Source organism: Cherax quadricarinatus, chromosome 64 (genome assembly GCF_038502225.1).
Source record: "Cherax quadricarinatus isolate ZL_2023a chromosome 64, ASM3850222v1, whole genome shotgun sequence".
Lineage (NCBI taxonomy): Eukaryota > Metazoa > Arthropoda > Malacostraca > Decapoda > Parastacidae > Cherax > Cherax quadricarinatus.
The window spans coordinates 18,631,696-18,651,222 of record NC_091355.1 but is presented as its reverse complement, the minus strand read 5'-3'; the positions used below and the strand labels follow the sequence as shown (position 1 = coordinate 18,651,222).

General features: G+C 44.3%; 1 protein-coding gene across 1 annotated transcript in view; it reads left to right on the top strand.

Moving 5' to 3' along the window:
* LOC128700046 (uncharacterized) overlaps nt 1–19,521 on the top strand; it is a 46,679-nt gene extending 27,158 nt beyond the window's left edge. Inside the window, exon 3 of the mRNA XM_053792983.2 lies at nt 14,250–19,521. Coding sequence (XP_053648958.2) covers nt 14,250–16,887 — 2,638 coding nt within the window. The 3' untranslated portion in view covers nt 16,888–19,521. The remainder of the gene's footprint in view (nt 1–14,249) is intronic.
* The last annotated feature ends 6 nt before the right edge of the window (nt 19,522–19,527 follow it).

The window sequence follows — 19,527 nt, the reverse complement described above, 5'->3', positions numbered from 1 at the left end:
TGACACGGGATTATATGTTTGTAATTGTAGGTTAAAAAACAGTACTGCGCTCGTGGTGTTTTATGCACAAGGATTATCCATATTTTGCTTTGCATCAGAGCAAAGTCACGCTGCAGGTTTTTTCTGGCATAAGTGATTCACTGTGTAAGACTTTATCAAATCAAAACACGGTGATAAACCTCAAGTGTAAAACGTTGTCCTCCAAAACTATTATTATTAATTCCTTAGGAATGTAATATATATATATATATATATATATATATATATATATATATATATATATATATATATATATATATATATATATATATATATATATCAAAACAACCACTGTGAAAGAATAGAGAAGTTCCAAGCGCTTTCGTGACTACTCACATTATCAAGGAACAATAAAAGTAATGCATCAAAGGAAGGCATATAAAGTGTCTAACCCACACCTCACTATCACATCCCACAATAAAGCAACACCTGACGCACGACTCATAAGAAAGAGAACACTGCAGCAGGCCCACTGGCCAAACTAGACAGGTCCTTCACACAACCCACAAACAAACTTTTCTTCCCAAGAATTAAGAGTTTTAAAATTTATTATTTGTCCAATGTATTATTAAATTCTTGGTGATAACTGCATAGATTGATTTGTATGCAGTTATCACCAATAGCCTGATCGATAAGGCACCACCAACCGGAACGACTGCCGCCGGTGACCTTCGAAGCCGTCTAGAACTAAGAGAATGTATAAATCTTGATTGGAAGGAAAGACTAGGTTCGTCCCGGCAAGGGTTGGAGAGAGGTGGTAAATGCGGTTATGAATGCCGGGGAAGTGAGCGTCCAACAGGCTTATGTGAGCGTGTCAGATGGAATTGAGCGGAGATAAGTGGTTTCCATGGCTTGACGAGCTGCTGGAATGCGAGTAAGGTGACATTTGTAAAGGGATTCAGGAAAACCGATCAGCCGGACATGAGTCCTGAAGATAGGAAGTACGGTGCCTGCACTTGGAAGCAGTGGTAGGAATAGCGCACTTTGGAGGATTATTTGAACTGTGACGTGTGCGCTTATATGGCAGTACAGCTGTTAAATTAATAATGGTGAATTTTTTTAAGGCAAAGCTAACTCTATCTTCGTGGGGAAACGGCTGATACCTTGAAAAATACAATAATTCTAATTTAATAATGCTACCTTCTACTAGTGCATGATGCGATGCCCACTCGGCACAATTACCTAATACAATGTTCACTTAACACGAGCAGATAATACACTATTTACTTAACAAGCATTTAATATAATGTTCTCATAACACAAGCAACTAATGCAGTGCCCACTGAATACGACACACCTTACACAAATCCCACTAAACTCAAACACTCAACACATTGTTTACTTAACACAAGCACTTAATACAATGCTTACTTAACACAAGCACTTAATATAGTGCTTATTTATCACAAACACTTAATGCAATGCTTACTTAACACAAGCACTTAATGCAATGCTTACTTAACACAAGCACTTAATACAATGCTTACTTAACACAAGCACTTAATACAATGCTTACTTAACACAAGCACTTAATATAGTGCTTATTTATCACAAACACTTAATGCAATGCTTACTTAACACAAGCACTTAATGCAATGCTTACTTAACACAAGCACTTAATACAATGCTTACTTAACACAAGCACTTAATGCAATGCTTACTTAACACAAGCACTTAATACAATGCTTACTTAACACAAACACTTAATAAAATGCTTACTTAACACAAGCGCTTAATACAATGCTTACTTAACACAAGCACTTAATTCACTGCCACTGAGCTTGACTTCGAAACAGTTTTGCGAAAGCTTTCAATTTAAGGTTTGACACCTGACACGAGTGGTCAATTATGGATTATAATTGAATGTCAAGCCGCAGAGTGGGAGACAGGGGATGGAGGGAGAGGGAAGGAGAGAGAGCGAGAGGGAGGGGGAAGGGAGAGGGATGGGAGGGAGAAGGGGAAAGGGGACACACACACACACACACACACAGTATGGGCAGTCTTTTTCAGCGTGCTTACAAGCGCTGTCAGTTTGAATCGCAACACACTATGCAAGCGAGGAAATAAATATTCATGACTTATCAGGGTTCTGCCTGCCAGCATTACTGTCAGGAGCTTATATTACCTTCAATGATTGTGTGTGTGTGTGTGTGTGTGTGTGTGTGTGTGTGTGTGTGTGTGTGTGTGTGTGTGTGTGTGTGTGTGTGTGGGTGTACTCACCAATTTGTGGTTGCAGGGGTCGAGTCACAGCTCCTGGCCCCGCCTCTTCGCTGATTGCTACTGTGTACTCACCTAGTTGTACTCACCTAGTTGAGGTTGCGGGGGTCGAGTCCGAGCTCCTGGCCCCGCCTCTTCACTGATCGCCACTAGGTCACTCTCCCTGAGCCGTGAGCTTTATCATACCTCTGCTTAAAGCTATGTATGGATCCTGCCTCCACTACATCGCTTCCCAAACTATTCCACTTACTGACTACTCTGTGGCTGAAGAAATACTTCCTAACATCCCTGTGATTCATCTGTGTCTTTAGCTTCCAACTGTGTCCCCTTGTTACTGTGTCCAATCTCTGGAACATCCTGTCTTTGTCCACCTTGTCAATTCCTCTCAGTATTTTGTATGTTGTTATCATGTCCCCCCTATCTCTCCTGTCCTCCAGTGTCGTCAGGTTGATTTCCCTTAACCTCTCCTCGTAGGACATACCTCTTAGCTCTGGGACTAGTCTTGTTGCAAACCTTTGCACTTTCTCTAGTTTCTTTACGTGCTTGGCTAGGTGTGGGTTCCAAACTGGTGCCGCATACTCCAATATGGGCCTAACGTATACGGTGTACAGGGTCCTGAACGATTCCTTATTAAGATGTCGGAATGCTGTTCTGAGGTTTGCTAGGCGCCCATATGCTGCAGCAGTTATTTGGTTGATGTGCGCTTCAGGAGATGTGCCTGGTGTTATACTCACCCCAAGATCTTTTTCCTTGAGTGAGGTTTGTAGTCTCTGACCCCCTAGACTGTACTCCGTCTGCGGCCTTCTTTGCCCTTCCCCAATCTTCATGACTTTGCACTTGGTGGGATTGAACTCCAGGAGCCAATTGCTGGACCAGTTCTGCAGCCTGTCCAGATCCCTTTGTAGTTCTGCCTGGTCTTCGATCGAGTGTATTCTTCTCATCAACTTCACGTCATCTGCAAACAGGGACACCTCAGAGTCTATTCCTTCCGTCATGTCGTTCACAAATACCAGAAACAGCACTGGTCCTAGGACTGACCCCTGCGGGACCCCGCTGGTCACAGGTGCCCACTCTGACACCTCGCCACGTACCATGACTCGCTGCTGTCTTCCTGACAAGTATTCCCTGTGTGTGTGTGTGTGTGTGTGTGTGTGTGTGTGTGTGTGTGTGTGTGTGTGTGTGTGTGTGTGTGTGTACTCACCTAGTTGTGGTTGCAGGGGTCGAGTCATAGCTTCTGGCCCCACCTCTTCACTGGCCGCTACTGTGTGTGTGTGTGTGTGTGTGTGTGTGTGTGTGTGTGTGTGTGTACTCACCTAGTTGTGGTTGCAGGGGTCGAGTCATAGCTTCTGGCCCCACCTCTTCACTGGCCGCTACTGTGTGTGTGTGTGTGTGTGTGTGTACTCACCTAGTTGTGGTTGCAGGGGTCGAGTCATAGCTTCTGGCCCCACCTCTTCACTGGCCGCTACTGTGTGTACTCACCTATTTGTGGTTGCAGGGGTCGAGTCCTAGCTCCTGGCCCCGCCTCTTCACCGGTTGCTACTAGACCCTCTCTCTCCCCGCTCCATGAGCTTTATCAAACCTCGTCTTAAAACTGTGTATGGTTCCTGCCTCCACTACGTCATTTTCTAGGCTATTCCACTGCCTTACAACTCTATGACTGAAGAAATACTTCCTACTATCTCTCTGACTCATTTGTGTCTTCAACTTCCAATTGTGGCCTCTTGTTTCTGTGTCCCCTCCCTGGAACATCCTGTCCTTGTCCACCTTGTCTATTCCACGCAGTATTTTATATGTCGTTATCATGTCTCCCCTGACCCTCCTGTCCTCCAGTGTCGTCAGGCCGATTTCCCTTAATCTTTCTTCATAGGACATTCCCCTTAGCTCTGGAACTAACCTTGTTGCAAACCTTTGTACTTTCTCTAGTTTCTTGACGTGCTTTATCAAGTGCGGGTTCCAAACAGGTGCTGCATACTCCAGTATGGGCCTGACATACACGGTGTACAGTGTCTTGAATGATTCCTTACTAAGGTGTCGGAATGCTGTTCTCAGGTTTGCCAGGCGCCCATATGCTGCAGCAGTTATCTGATTGATGTGTGCTTCCGGAGACATGCTCGGTGTTATACTCACCCCAAGATCTTTCTCCTTGAGTGAGGTTTGCAGTCTTTGGCCACCTAGCCTATACTCTGTCTGTGGTCTTCTGTGCCCTTCCCCTATCTTCATGACTTTGCATTTGGCAGGATTAAATTCGAGAAGCCATTTGCTGGACCAGGTGTCCAGTCTGTCCAGGTCTCTTTGAAGTCCTGCCTGGTCCTCATCAGATTTAATTCTCCTCATTAACTTCACATCATCTGCAAACAGGGACACTTCTGAGTCTAACCCTTCCGTCATGTCGTTCACATATACCAAAAATAGCACTGGTCCTAGGACCGACCCCTGTGGGACCCCGCTCGTCACAGGTGCCCACTGTGATACATCATTACGTACCATGACTCGTTGTTGCCTCCCTGTCAGGTATTCTCTGATCCATTGCAGTGCCCTTCCTGTTATATGCGCCTGATGCTCTAGCTTCTGCACTAATCTCTTGTGAGGAACTGTGTCAAAGGCCTTCTTGCAGTCCAAGAAGATGCAATCAACCCACCCCTCTCTCTCTTGTCTTACTTCTGTTATTTTATCATAAAACTCCAGAAGGTTTGTGACACAGGATTTGCCTTCCGTGAATCCGTGCTGGTTGGCATTTATACTCCTGTTCCGTTCCAGGTGCTCCACCACTCTCCTCCTGATAATCTTCTCCATAATTTTGCATACTATACACGTCAATGACACAGGTCTATAGTTTAGTGCCTCTTTTCTGTCTCCTTTTTTGAAAATGGGAACTACATTTGCTGTCTTCCATACCTCAGGTAGTTGCCCAGTTTCCAGGGATGTGTTGAAGATTGTGGTAAGTGGTACGCACAACATATCTGCTCCCTCTCTAAGGACCCACGGAGAGATGTTGTCCGGTCCCATTGCCTTTGAGGTATCGATGTCCCTTAGCAGTTTCTTCACCTCCTCCTCATCTGTATGTATGTCGTCCAACACTTGTTGGTGTATTCCTTGTTGGTGTCCCCATCTGGTCTGTCCCCCCAGAGTCCTTCCTGTCTCTACTGTAAATACTTCCTTAAATCTCGTGTTGAGCTCCTCACATACCTCTTGATCGTTTCTTGTGAGTTCTCCACCTTCTTTCCTCAGCCTTATCACCTGGTCCTTGACTGTTGTCTTCTTCCTAATGTGGCTATACAGCAGTTTCGGGTCAGATTTGACTTTCGATGCTATGTCGTTTTCATACTGTCGCTGGGCCTCCCTCCTTATCTGCGCATACTCGTTTCTGGCTCTTCTACTAATCTCCTTGTTTTCCTGGGTCCTATGCCTCCTGTACCTTTTCCATTCTCTGTTGCACTTAGTTTTTGCCTCCCTACACCTTCGGGTAAACCAAGGACTCGTCTTGGTCTTCCTATTATTTCTGTTTCCCTTGGGAACAAAACTTTCCTCTGCCTCCTTGCACTTTGTTGCCACATATTCCATCATCTCGTTTACTGATTTTCCTACCATTTCTCTGTCCCACTGAACCTCCTGCAGGAAGTTTCTCATACCTGTGTAGTCCCCCCTTTTATAGTTTGGCCTGTCCCCTTCAGTTCCTGTTACCTTCTCCACTTGTAACTCTACTATATAGTCAAAACTCAGAACCACATGATCGCTAGCTCCAAGGGGCCTCTCGTAAGTGATGTCCTCGATGTCTGAACTGCTCAGGGTGAACACAAGATCCAGTCTTGCTGGCTCATCCTCCCCTCTCTCTCTGGTTGTGTCCCTGACATGTTGATGCATGAGGTTTTCAAGTACCACATCCATCATCTTGGCTCTCCATGTTTCGGGACCCCCATGTGGCTCCAGGTTTTCCCAGTCGATCTCCCTGTGGTTGAAATCGCCCATTACCAGTAACTTTGCTCTGCTCGAGTGAGCTCTTCTTGCCACCTCAGCCAGTGTGTCCACCATCACCCTGTTGTTTTCTTCGTACTCCTCTCTTGGCCTCCTGCAGTTCTGTGGTGGGTTATACATCACTCCAATGACTACTTTATGTTCTCCGGACTGAATTGTACCTACGATGTAGTCTCTTTCTCCAATCATGTCCATGCCTTCCATTTCCTCAAATCCCCATTGGTGTTTTATGAGCAGTGCAACCCCTCCTCCCCCTCTACTCCTTCTATCTTTCCTCAGGATCTGATATCCTGTTGGGAAGATTGTGTCTGTTATTATCTCAGCGAGTTTTGTTTCTGTGACTGCTATGATGTCTGGGGATTTTTCACTGATTCTTTCATTCCACTCCTCATGTTTATTCGTTATTCCATCCGCGTTTGTGTACCAAACCTTTAGTTTCTTTTCTATCATTGTGGTCGTGCAAGTATATTGGGGTTGGGGGAGGGAGAGCCTTGGTGGGGGCCTATATGGGACTGTGGTGTAGGTGGGGTATGTGTTGATGGGGGTGGGGTCAGAATGCCCATAAGGGACAGCTGTTGGGGTGAGGTTTGTGATATGGGGGTTGGTGGCAGAGGGAACAGTGAGTGGGTTGGAGTATAGGTTGCTCAGTTGCGTTGGGAATGTCGCGGTTGGAGTCTTTTGGTGGGAGATTCTGTGGGGTGTGTTTGCCTTTCCTCCAGATGTGTGTGTGTGTGTGTGTGTACTCACCTAGTTGTGGTTGCAGGGGTCGAGTCATAGCTTCTGGCCCCACCTCTTCACTGGCCGCTACTGTGTGTGTATGTGTGTGTGTGTGTGTGTGTGTGTGTGTGTGTGTGTGTGTGTGTGTGTGTGTGTGTGTGTGTGAGCGTGTGCTAGCGCACGCGTCACTTTTTCATCCCGTTAAGACGTTATCTCTCTGCCGCTCAAAGTGTTATATCTCCACTTTAAATTTATCCAGATGTCCTTTAGGGAGATTTACAATTTTATTACTAAATTTTTTGCATAGATTCTGGCATCACTATCAAACATATTCACATAGCGAGGCAAAACTTATGGAGATTCGTTTTTATAAATACGAAAAAAAATTGTCAAGACGTATTGTTTCCTGCCGGACGCTACTGGTAACATTTCTTTATAAAGCTTACCCTGTAAATACAACAGGAAGTGTATTTACATTTCTCTCTATATGCAAGCAAAGATGTAACACTGACATGTGTTATTCCATGACTCACGAAATCGTAATGACACGATTGCAAACAAGCCATTCCACGGGTAGGGTTTGAACCCGCGGTCAGAGAGTCTCAAAACTCCTGACCGTCGTGTTAGCCACTGGGCCAGCTAGCTTCAGTATTGAAGCTAGCTGGCCCAGTGGCTAACGCGACGGTCTGGAGTTTTGAGACTCTCTGACCGCGGGTTCAAACTCCACCCGTGGTATGGTTTATATGTTATTCCAGGTTAGGTTCGGTTAGGTGTAATTAACGTACGTATTTTTTTTACGGAAATCAATTTTATAGGCTAGGAGCTGTTATCTTACCTAAGCTCATTTCTAAAGTCCAACCCTACCTTAGGTATACTACCACCCCCCAGGATGCGACCCTCACCACTTTGTTAAGGCCCAGGTACAAATTTACTGCTAGGCAAAAAGAGGCAGCAGGTGTAAGGGGATCAAACCCAGAACACTCAGTGTGTAAGCTGAGTTCTAGGTTTGATCCCCTTACACCGAGGCACGTGAGCTGAACCAGTAAAAATGAAATAACATAAAGAGGCAATTGATTAGCTTCGCAAGACCTTTCTTATTTTCTTGGTGCGTTAGTCTTCTGAAGCGTGTGTCGAATAAAGCATAAATTTTACTAATAGGTTCCCACTAAGGCTATGGACGTTTCCGAAGTCCCTTAATAGGATCAAGGGCTTGATGCGGCGAGTGCCTCAAGCCAAGATAAGAGGAGTCAAGGAGAGTGCTGAGGTCTAGATGATGATACAAGGATCTGGCATGGGGAATTAATGGAGCGTGGCCTACTTGGCCACGAAAGACAGATATCACTGCTGAAGTCTGACTGGCATAAGGTGAGAGATTAAGAAAACTACTGTAGGTATTCTTTCAGTTACAGGGCCACTATTCGTGGCGTCTCAACATGACATTCACATTAACGGGTTCAATAATGTATTTTGTCATTCGGCACTGACTTCACATTCCATGTCAAAATGACGTTGAAGTAAAAAACTGCAATAGAAAAAACTATGTACTTCGAAGGCCCAAAAAAACACAGGCTTGTGTGGAGATGTACTTGAAATGGCCATCTTTCTCTATCTCCTATGCGATGACTGTGAACGAGGAGGGAAACATAAGAGTTATTTCTATTCGGAGGAGTCTCCTTGCCTCCATCCCCCGCTGGTACTTGAGCTTTCCGCAGAAAATGGCCTGAAGTACAGAGTCGAGGGACTTTAATTCAGTCATCCTGTTAAAAACATTGTGGTGAATATGCTTTCTCATAGTTTGATACATGTACAACAAAGGATAGGTTGTATTGCACTACGTCTTCTGTAAGCAAATTCACGAAAAACTAAAACAAACTGGCTTATTCCTAAAGCTAAAATTCAAGGTGAATACATAAAATTTGAATATATTAGTAATCAATGGTTACTATGCAACGATTTCTAAAACACAAAAGTTATAGAGCCCATGGGCACTGATACCTATTACTTTACTCGGTATACCTCTCAAGTGTCAGGGACAGGGTATATGTCACACATAAACACTCTTTGTCTAAGATGATGATCATAACGGAGTTGGACAGGAAAACTGCCTTCTGCCTCAACACAAGTAGTTGTAGTAGCAATGCAAGTGAGCTTCCTTGTTAGTCCTGCTAGCAATATCTCGCACTTCGAACTTATTTTCACGAAACTGCGAACTCTGTGAGAACCGATAAATTTATGAATGAACTTCGACATTCCAGGTTCCTACTTGTGGTACTTTACCATAACATTGCAGACTGGCTCCGCTTTGCTTTCATTAACGATTGCATTGCAATAATTCGTGAAGGTATGAGTACCCATTTTGAAATCCCCTTTCTCTCTGAATGGTAAACCGAGAGCTGTGATTCCTATTCACACTGAGACCATCAGAGTTATCGCTCATCTGTGGAACAGAGAACAGAATCTCACATTGTAAGTGCTTATCATTACTGTGGTGTACAATGTGAAGCATTCAGCATTTGTGATATTGCATAATCTCAGATGGTACATTCAGGGTCAGTCATAGTTTGCAACATCAAGTTTTATCCGATAGTATGGTCTGCAAGACCAGTGCTAGCTGGATGATATACTGTCTCAGCAACTTAAGGCACAAATGCTTTAATGAGGCGCCTGTGACCTCGGATCCATTATCCAATAAAGGAATCAAGGATAGTTATGGCAAACAGTGACGATTAATATCCTTCCTTAGTCTCAATAGTTCGGACAAGAACTGGAACAAGGTTGCAACAAGGTCATAAATCATCTGGTACGACAAACAAGTGTTATTTCCTTTCTTCAAAGTCAAGAATTTCGTCAACAGGAGTTTTTTCCACACTGTTCCTATATGATAGGGCTTTAGATATGATGCATGCAAGTTACAAATATATGTACGCACTCTATGTATTTCGACAACTTCATAGCCACTAGCCATTAATGCTTCATTATAACCTGTTTGAAGCTTCGATCTTTTTCTCATTTAGTGGGTCCTGGTACCTCATGAACTATTTTCAACACTTAGGGTACCAAGCCTGAACTCCTTCAATTCATTATTTTTGCTTTAAACGTTGGTTTTACAATCTTGAATACACGACTTAAAGCTGATTCGCTATCATCAAAGGCTCTGAAGTAACGCGTCTGTCACGCCAGTTTGCTCTGACTGTCTCTAGCACTCAGATCTAACTTTGTTTCCTAGCATTTGCTGGTTTAATTCTGCCGCTAATATTTACCGGAATATCTAGCTCCGAGTGTTACTTGTGCTTGCTGTATACCCAGCTATGACTATCTCTAGCATTTATAGCTAGCCCTATCTCTAGTGTTTATATCTAGCTCTATCACTAGCACTTATTGCAAGCAATTATATCCACCTCTATTATTAGCGGCCACATCTAGCTCTGACTATTTAGTGTTCATATCTAAATCTGACTGTCACTAGTACTTACGTCTAAATATGAATGTTTTAGGTTTTACATTTAGCTCTCTTTCTAGCATATATTATGTCCATTTAGCTTAATAGAAAATAAAATAAAACAACAGCAGTAGTCAAAGATCCTTCAAGGGAGGTTCCTGAAAGCTGAAGAGAGGCTCTTAAAAGAACGTAAAAATGGAGGATCACTGCAACAGGCCTACTGGCCCAGACTAGGGAGATCTAAGAAATGTGACTAGTCCTCTTTTTCCTGGATCAAGCCTGTTTGCTTCCCATGCTTTCACTACATAAAATTCTAACTAAAAAATAAGCAAGAAACTGGAGGTGACAAGTGCTTCTCCCGCAATAGTCTGACAATTAACTGACTGCAGGTAGTAAGCATCGGCCTTGTTATGAATACTCACACGAATTTAACACCTCTCATAATGATTATAATAATAATAATATTATTATTATTATTATTATTATCCAGAGCAACACGTGAGATATCTCTGCAAGCATTGGTAGTATGCGGACGTGTTACTCTGCCGTGAGAATCTGTGATAAATTTCCCCCATTCTCCTTGAGATGCTTCTCCGCCTCATAACAAACCCGCCGAGCACGTCGGCTCAGGGAGCGATGTTCATCTGTTTCATCCTCTTTTTTCCCCGCACTTGGGATAATCTATGGATGTTGTGAGAAGCCAGTCACTGGCCCAGATGCTGGGTATTTGAGCCTTCAACTCAGAAGAGGTTTATGTAAGGGGAATCTAACCGATTCAATAGGAACTACTCGTTCTCGTTTTCATTCCCAAATGGAACAAATTATAGTCCAGATTTTGGAAATCTTTCTTCCCGGGAGACTAGGAGGACCTATAAACCCCAACAAGTAAATACAACTTTACTAATATATGATGTTACAAGCTACATTTATAGCTTAAAGCTAACTTCCTATTATATGGTATCCCTGAATTGGTACCATTATGTGGTTGCATGATTTTGTTTTTCCTCTGTGCTTTCATTTATAATTTTAAAATGTCTCACCCGACTGGCTTCAAGTTTACAATGCTTGTTTACTATATATGGGAAATAGTTGGTGGAACTATTTTCATGTGCAGCTGTCGTATGATTAACTTTATATAGTACATTCCAAGCTTTTAAAATGGAACCGATAACCTTAAATTCTTTTTGCCTCTTCTGTTTCTCTTCCATTATGCAGCACTAGAGTGTCCTAACTGGTGTGTTCTAACTAGTGTGCCTTATTTAGACGAAGGTGGAGAGTATTGCAGAGTGTGTAGAGTAACATCTGCTAATTTTGTGTGTAAGATACAGTGGATTTTTCCAGTTCATTTTTTTTTAATTAATATTGAGCATCAGTCTTTAATGGCTGATGCATCTTACGAAGAGAATATCTTCTGGTATCTCTAGTTTGTGTGGTTTACCAACTCGGCTAAAAATACTTTAGAATCGATGGATATGGAACAGTAACTGGAAAAATGACATTTTTGATAGGCTTCAATTGTTATTATTATTATTATTAACATCGAGACCGCTAAACCAGTAGGGATTATACAGCACCTATGGGGAGGGGAGAAGGATGGAAGGCATTCAGGTTCAGTTCAGGGAACTGGAGCGCAGATCCAATTCCCTAGATCAAGAGCCCCTCACCTGCATCAAGGACCCTCCCTTAAGGAGATAGTCTTCAATCTTTCAGTGATGATAAGCTTTATTAAAAGAAAATGTGACATTCACTCTGAGCTGCGTCAGTTTCATTTATTTATGCAAACTAGTTTCCATGCATTTATTGAATAGTTTTACACCGTAAACGTCAGTGTATCTTTGTAATAATTTTTGCATTGAATTAATGCTGTGTAAGTACCAATTTGCCAGTTATTTTCAAGAAATTTTATTAAATTGGGATTTCTTTTAAAACGCAATTCAAATACCTTTACTATGCTGATAATTTTGAAAATAATGTAACTGAGAAAATGTAACTGAGAAATATCAGAAACTCACATTTTTATGGCATTTTAATTTACTCGAGTTCAGTAAACTCTATATCATATTTTACTGTATATTATAAACTAAATTTCTCTTTTCGTCCTTCTAAGTATTTGTTTATAATTCCTAACGCCTTATGCGATCGGCTTCAAGCTTTCAGTACCGGTGTATTGTAACTAGTGGAAAGTTTATGTAAGTATTCACATGTGTAGGTGAACTGTGATTAATGTTGTAATAATGTTGGTAGAATTACCCACAATATGTTAGGTAAAAGAACACTTACGCCACTAATGCGACATTTTATTTTGGCAACGTTTCGCTCTCCAGGAGCTTTGTAAAGGCTTGACAAAGCCGTTACAAACACAGCATGTCCCATTAGCTGCACCTGTGTCCTCTTACCTAACAAGATCAATGTTTCACAGCCTATTCCCAGTCTCGTTACCACGTAATAACTTAAAGTATTTTCTGATCTGCTTCATCCATTCACCACGGGTTTCACCACTAGTATTTCCTTCGTAGAGGAGGATTGAGAATGTCATTGGAGTTTCGTGTTAATTTGATTAGCGAAAAGGTGTGGTATTATTTAGGGTAAAATATCTTGATCATACCTCAATTGAGCGGCTTAAATCATTAAGAGGTAATGCATCTTATGAGAAGGATGATGTCTTATAAGATTATTCTGTGTGTAGTGTAATAATGGTTATATTCATAGCCATAATTTTTTATGGGGTGAACCGGTAAGCCAGCGGAAGGCCTCGGTTAAATGACCTAAATCTTCAGCGGCGGGTCATCATATGACTAAGACACGCGTCAAGAAACACTTGTCCTGCTTCTTGACAAGCCTTACCTAAGCTAACCTTGTGTACCAACCTTGAAATTTAGTGCATTCCTTAAGTAGGGAATGCCTTTTCTGGTCGGCTTCAAACTTATCGGGCTGGAGTGTTTTCCTGAGTGGTTGATTCTCGTTGTTATTTGGATGTGTATGTCCCAACGTACACGTACGGTAACTAAAAATGCCTCTTCTCACCGGCTTCAAACCTGTAATACTAATACGATTAATGAGAATGATTGTACTAAATAAATATAGACTTTATAGATGCAAATTGGGCTTTTTAACTTTTGTTCCCAATTTGTAATTATCAAATTATCTTATAACCATGTCTAACCACTGTTTTGCAGATAACCAAGTCTACTCTGTTATTTGTAATCCGCTATACCTAATTCTTAACTTTGTACATTTTCATTTCATCTTTGTAATATGTATATTAAGGTTTGCCGTTTAATCTGAAAATAATCTTCTGTCCTGTAACCTGCAAGTAACCACATGCAGACATCTAGTAATATCTGAACACTAGTAGGGGGGCACTTGTCCTGTTGTTTGACAAACCTTTAGAAATATCCAAGCCATGATTCGCAGAAAACCATTTCTGTTCCATAACTTGCGGATTATCTACCCCTTATTTTGCAGAAATCCTTATAACCCCTTAATATGCACAAAATCTTGTCTACCCCTTAAGTTGCATAAATCTCTGTCTACCAATGTGCAGAAATTCCTGTATACCTTTAACTGGCAGAAAAACTTATCTATCTATTAGCTATAATAATAATAATAATAATAATAATAATAATAATAATTTAAGAGCTTAAATGATAGTTACTGATAATCCCTCTCACACAACATGTGGGCTCATTTAAGAGTTAAGCACATGATAGTCAAACTATTTCTCTTTTAGCTTACAGAAGTCTTGTTTATCCCTTTAAAGCACAGGTTAACCTACGTGGCGCGCGGAGTAAGGAAATAAACTAGCCCCGACCACCATGTGTAATCAGGCCAGTCACAGCACAGCTAACTTTACTATTTCCCGCAGATTCGTGTCGCACACGGTGGCTGGCTGCCCAGATGGTTACATGCAGATAGAGGAGCTGAGTCGTCCACTGAACGCTGGATACTGGTGCGGCGCCTCTTGGGGCCACAACGTCTACTATTCAGAGACTTCCGCCGTCACGGTCATGCTAAGAGTTTTCAACCGCCTGGAAGAAGATCCGCAGGCTAATCCGGCGGCCTTCTCACCGCAGGAATCCATCATGTTGCGGATCTCTTATCGTTTCTTTCGGAAGGAGCGCGCAGTGCTAAGGTACGGTGCCCCGTACAATCCTAGCTACCGTGGGGAGGACATCCCAAACTCCTTCTGCGACAAGAACTTTGAAAATTGCGACAAGAAAAATTGCAAGATACAGTCGCCTAACTACCCAGGGTTGTACCCACGCAATCTGACGTGCCATTACCACGTGCGGCAAACACGCGTGCCAGATGGCAAACTGCCCCTAATTCGCATTTACCAGCGTAACCCACATCTTATATATATCAAAGACCGTAACGCGCCGCATCTCTCACGAGAGCGCCAGATGCGGGTTGGCTCTGCGTGCCATGTGCTACACGACTATCTAGTGGCCTTCGACGGTAGTTCAACGAGAGCGGCCGTGCTCGCCACACTGTGTAAGGGCGGGGCGCCTCTGTCAGGCATCACCTCCAGCGGGCCCGACCTCTTCTTAGTCTTCCATGCTTCGCCCTTCGATTTTCCTTTCCAGGACTCGCCGCGTCGGCGTACTTTCGGCTTCGAACTGGATGTTGAGGTCGAGTTTGTGGACCGGGAATCGACGGCCTACGTGCGTCGCGGTGGCACCTGTGATTACATGGTGAGCAGCCGTGGGCAGAGGAGTGGCTACCTTCAGGCGCCAGCTCACTCTCTCTTGCCTAATACCACCTGCACCTGGCGGCTGCTGGCTGCGTCCTCGGAGGTGGTGTGGCTATATTTCGTCCATTACCGCCACGTAGTACATGCAGAGATGCCTCCCCCAGCCCATTGTTCCAACACACTTACCATCCTTGACGGAGACCCAACAGGTTCCCATATTCCAGAACATATCTATGGTTTCGATTTATTTCAGCAGAGTAATAATCTGTCGGGGCAGGTGGACAATACTAGTACCCCGACGCGCCTTGGTAAGTTCTGCCGCCCAGAGCGTCTGCCACGAGTATGTAGCGGCGTTCACGCTCCAGGGCCTCATGCTGCTCCTTGCTCTCCGGCTGAGAGTTATGTGTCCAAGTCATCGGCATTAACACTGTCTCTGCGATATGCTGCCGGCACTGCACCAGCTCACGTGGAGTTCTTAGCTCGCTATGAGTTTGTAGACAAGCGTCAGTGGGGCTCAGCTACGCCTGACGGCGGTGTGTGTGACCGTACTTTCACACTCAGACCTGACGGACTCTTTGCCTCACCGCGAGATGTCTTCTTATTTGGACGCGGAGGGTCACGACGGCTGAAATGTGTATACACATTTTTGGCAGAGCCATACCAGCGTATTGCACTGCGCATCATTCGTTCTCGCATGGGACCTCTGTGCACCACTGTGTTTCGCCAGTCGTCGCTACGTTACGAGTGTTCTCACGGCGGAGCTGCTCGCGAACCAGCCATCTGGGTAACAGAAGAGCCATGGGAGGGCGTTCCACTCACCCGCGCTTGTCTCTGTAATACATACCACACTCGCCCCTTTTCCCTAGTCTCCTATACCAATAAGATAAAGCTTGTGCTTAGTGTACCGTACATGACAGCTGCTCACGACTACACAGATTTCTTCTTTGAAGGTGAGTACACCATTTTCGATGTCGGTGTAGAGTGCGACGAGAGAACGAGGAAACTTTCTGGTCGTCATGGCAATTTTACGGTAGGGTCTGGTCGAGGTAATTATTGTTCCAGCCTACCGCGCCTCGTCACTGCCAACGACGGCTCTTTCCTCTTCCTTCGGGTTCAGGGACATCGAGCTACGGAAACAAGCTGTAGTGTGTCATCACGTATTAATGTGTACGCGGCGGAGAGTGTGGCTCCTCTAGCCTCAATATGCCCCGAGCCACCTCATGCCTCAACACACGTGTTCAGCAGTGGTTGGCGGAGTTTTGATATGCCTCTGATAGAACATCATAACAGGAACTCTAGGCATAATGATAGTGTAAAAACCACTCACCACCACCACCCGCAGCAGCACGGTCGACACCCAGGAGAGAGACAGAGGGAGACGCGAGACCTTCTGGTTGAATATGTAGGTAACTACACTGGCGCATTCTTAGTGACTTACGTGGGAGTGTGGCGGCCGCTGGAAACGGCGCCCCTATCTCCTGCCGGCGCTGACATGTGTCCTCACCGCTGCCCAGAAATTCAAGCGTGTCTTCCTGTAGAGCTCTGGTGTGATGGCGACAGTCACTGTCCATCAGGCATGGACGAAGGAGCAGCAGCTTGCGGCTTCCTTGCCGCCTTGCCTTGGGTATATTTAGTTGCAGGAGTTATTCTCCTAATGTCTCTCATGGCATTGTTAGTTGCTGTAGTAATTCACCGGCGGCGGACGCTGGCGGTAAAAGCAGTGGCAACAGCGGTAGTGGAGAATAACAGTCATGGTATCAAGAGCGCCACGCACGATCTTTTGCTGCCCCCGGAAAAAGAATCTTGGTGACAACGCGCCCCGTCTGGCGATGTCGTCTGTGTAGACTACGAAACAACTGTGTAGGTGCCTCTGTTCAGGTGGCACGCTCTACAGAGTGCCTATCTCCAGGTGACATCCTCTAGAGTGTTGGTACCTCTTTTTTAGGTGACACCCTCCATATCAGGCACGTGTTAAATCTAAACATAACAAGCAACAGGCATAAAGCGTTCAATTGAACAGCCTTGACCAGGTTGAGGCAGAAAGAGACAGAGGACTTGTCCAAGGATAGTCCTGAACCTCAAGGACGCAGTCACTGGAGGCCGTGTGTGTGTGTGTGTGTGTGTGTGTGTGTGTGTGTGTGTGTGTGTGTGTATGTGTGTGTGTATGTGTGTGTGTATGTATAAGGTCTGCCGCTGTGTGTGGCAGACTCTTCACTGTAAAGTGGTATGCGTATGTGGTACGCGTATGTGGAGTAAGGTCTGCCATAGCGTGAGGCCGATTCTTCAGTGTAAACTTATCAGGAAACTTGCGCTGTGCATCATATTGGTGTAATGAAGTGCGATACCCATGGAAAGACGTTTACTTGTGTGATGCTGCGTTACTGGTCGACGAACGGTACAATATATGACCTGTGTGTTGGTGATGGAATGCGGTCAGTGATGGTGTACTCTCTATACGAACCATGGGACTCAAATATTTTAAACTTGTGATCTCCGTTTTACAGTCTAGAAAGGTGGTCACACGGCTGTAAATAAGACGGAGAATTACACTCATACTGTAAGAGTACAAGGGAAAAACATGGTGCAGGAGAGGTACCAGTGTTCTGGAGGTGTCACAGGTGTTGTTCCAGTTTCCCGAAGGTGCTACCAGTGTGTCAGTAGAAAGAAAATGGACCCTCTTCTCGACTAGAAACCATCTAATAAAACGAAAGGGAGCCGGATTCATTAAGTGAGAGGGAGCTTGCCCTCAAAGTGTCACATAGAGCATTGCGCTGACGGGGTAAAGGTCGTATGCCCATCTTGGTGACGGGGCAGAGGTCACGTGGCCATCTTGGTGACGGGGCAGAGGTCATGTGCCAATCTTGGTGACGGGGCAGAGGTCATGTGCCCATCTTGGTGACGGGGCAGAGGTCATGTGCCAATCTTTGTGACGGGGCAGAGGTCATGTGCCCATCTTGGTGACGGGGCAGAGGTCATGTGCCCATCTTGGTGACGGGGCAGAGGTCACGTGGCCATCTTGGTGACGGGGCAGAGGTCATGTGCCAATCTTGGTGACGGGGCAGAGGTCATGTGCCCATCTTGGTGACGGGGCAGAGGTCATGTGCCCATCTTGGTGACGGGGCAGAGGTCACGTGGCCATCTTGGTGACGGGGCACTTAGTCACATTCATATCTGTAAATATTATCTCGTTGATTATGTATTTAGAACAGCTGGCTATGAGCAGCTGATTGTTATGAGTAAATGGATGTAAAAAAGCAGCTGGCTGTTATGAGCAGCTATTATGAGCAGTTTGATGTTATGAGCAGCTGTTTGTTATGAGAAGCTAGCACTTTGGCGTTATGAGCAGTTGGCTGTGATAAGTAGCTGTCAGTTATGAGCAGCTAACTGTTATGAGTAACTGGCTGATATCCGCAGTTAGCTGTTAATAGCAGGTGACTGTTATGAGCAACTGGCTGCTATAAACAGTTTGATGTTATAAGCAGTTAGGTATTAAATGCAACTGGTTCTTATAAGCAGCTGGCTCTTAAAAGCAGCTTCCTCTTACGACCAACTGGATGGTATTAACAACTCGGTGTTGTGAGAGGCTGGATATTATGAGCCTCTCTTATGAGCAGATTTTTATGAACAACTGGCTTTTGTGTAGAGCTGTTGATTATAAGGATCTGCTTATTATGAGCAGCTGGTTATTATGAGCAGCTGGTTACTATGAGCGGCTGCTTATTATGTGCAGCTGGATGTTTAAAGGAACTGGTTGTTACGAACAGCTGGCTACTATAGTTACGAAGACCTGAATTATGTGAGCAGCTGGCTCATAAGAGCAGATGGTTTCTGTAAACAGTTGAATATTCTGAGTAGCTGATTATGAGTAAGCATTTTACCCATAAGTTTGATTAACTGTGTGTTACTCACATCTGGTTATGAGTACAGCCTTTTCACGCAGCTTTCTAATATGAGTAGCTGGCTCACATGATCAGCTGGCTCGTGTGAACAGCTGGATCGTATTAGCAGTTAGTGCTGCACATGTGCACAGCTAATTTTTATGAGCAGCTGGCTCTAATAAGCAGATAGTTCTTGTAAGCATCTGATACTTATCTGATTGTTGTTAACAGGTGGTACTTGTGACAAACTGGTGCTTGTGAGTAGCTGGTATTCATGAACAGCTGGGTCATATGAGCATCTGCTTTTTTGTGAGCAGCTGGATCACATCCGCAGCCGGTAGATGTGAGTAGCTGACTCCTGTGAGCAGCTGATTCATGTGAACAGTTAGGTTCTTGTAAGTAGCTGGTATTTTGTGAGCAGTAGGTTTCTGAGAACAGCTGGCTCTTGAAAGCAGCTGAACACTGTGAGCAGTTCCTTGCTTGAAACACTTACGAGCAGCTGGTTTTTTGTGAGCCGGTTGTTAATGTGAACTACTGGTACGTGTGAGTATCTAGATCAAATGAGCAGCTGC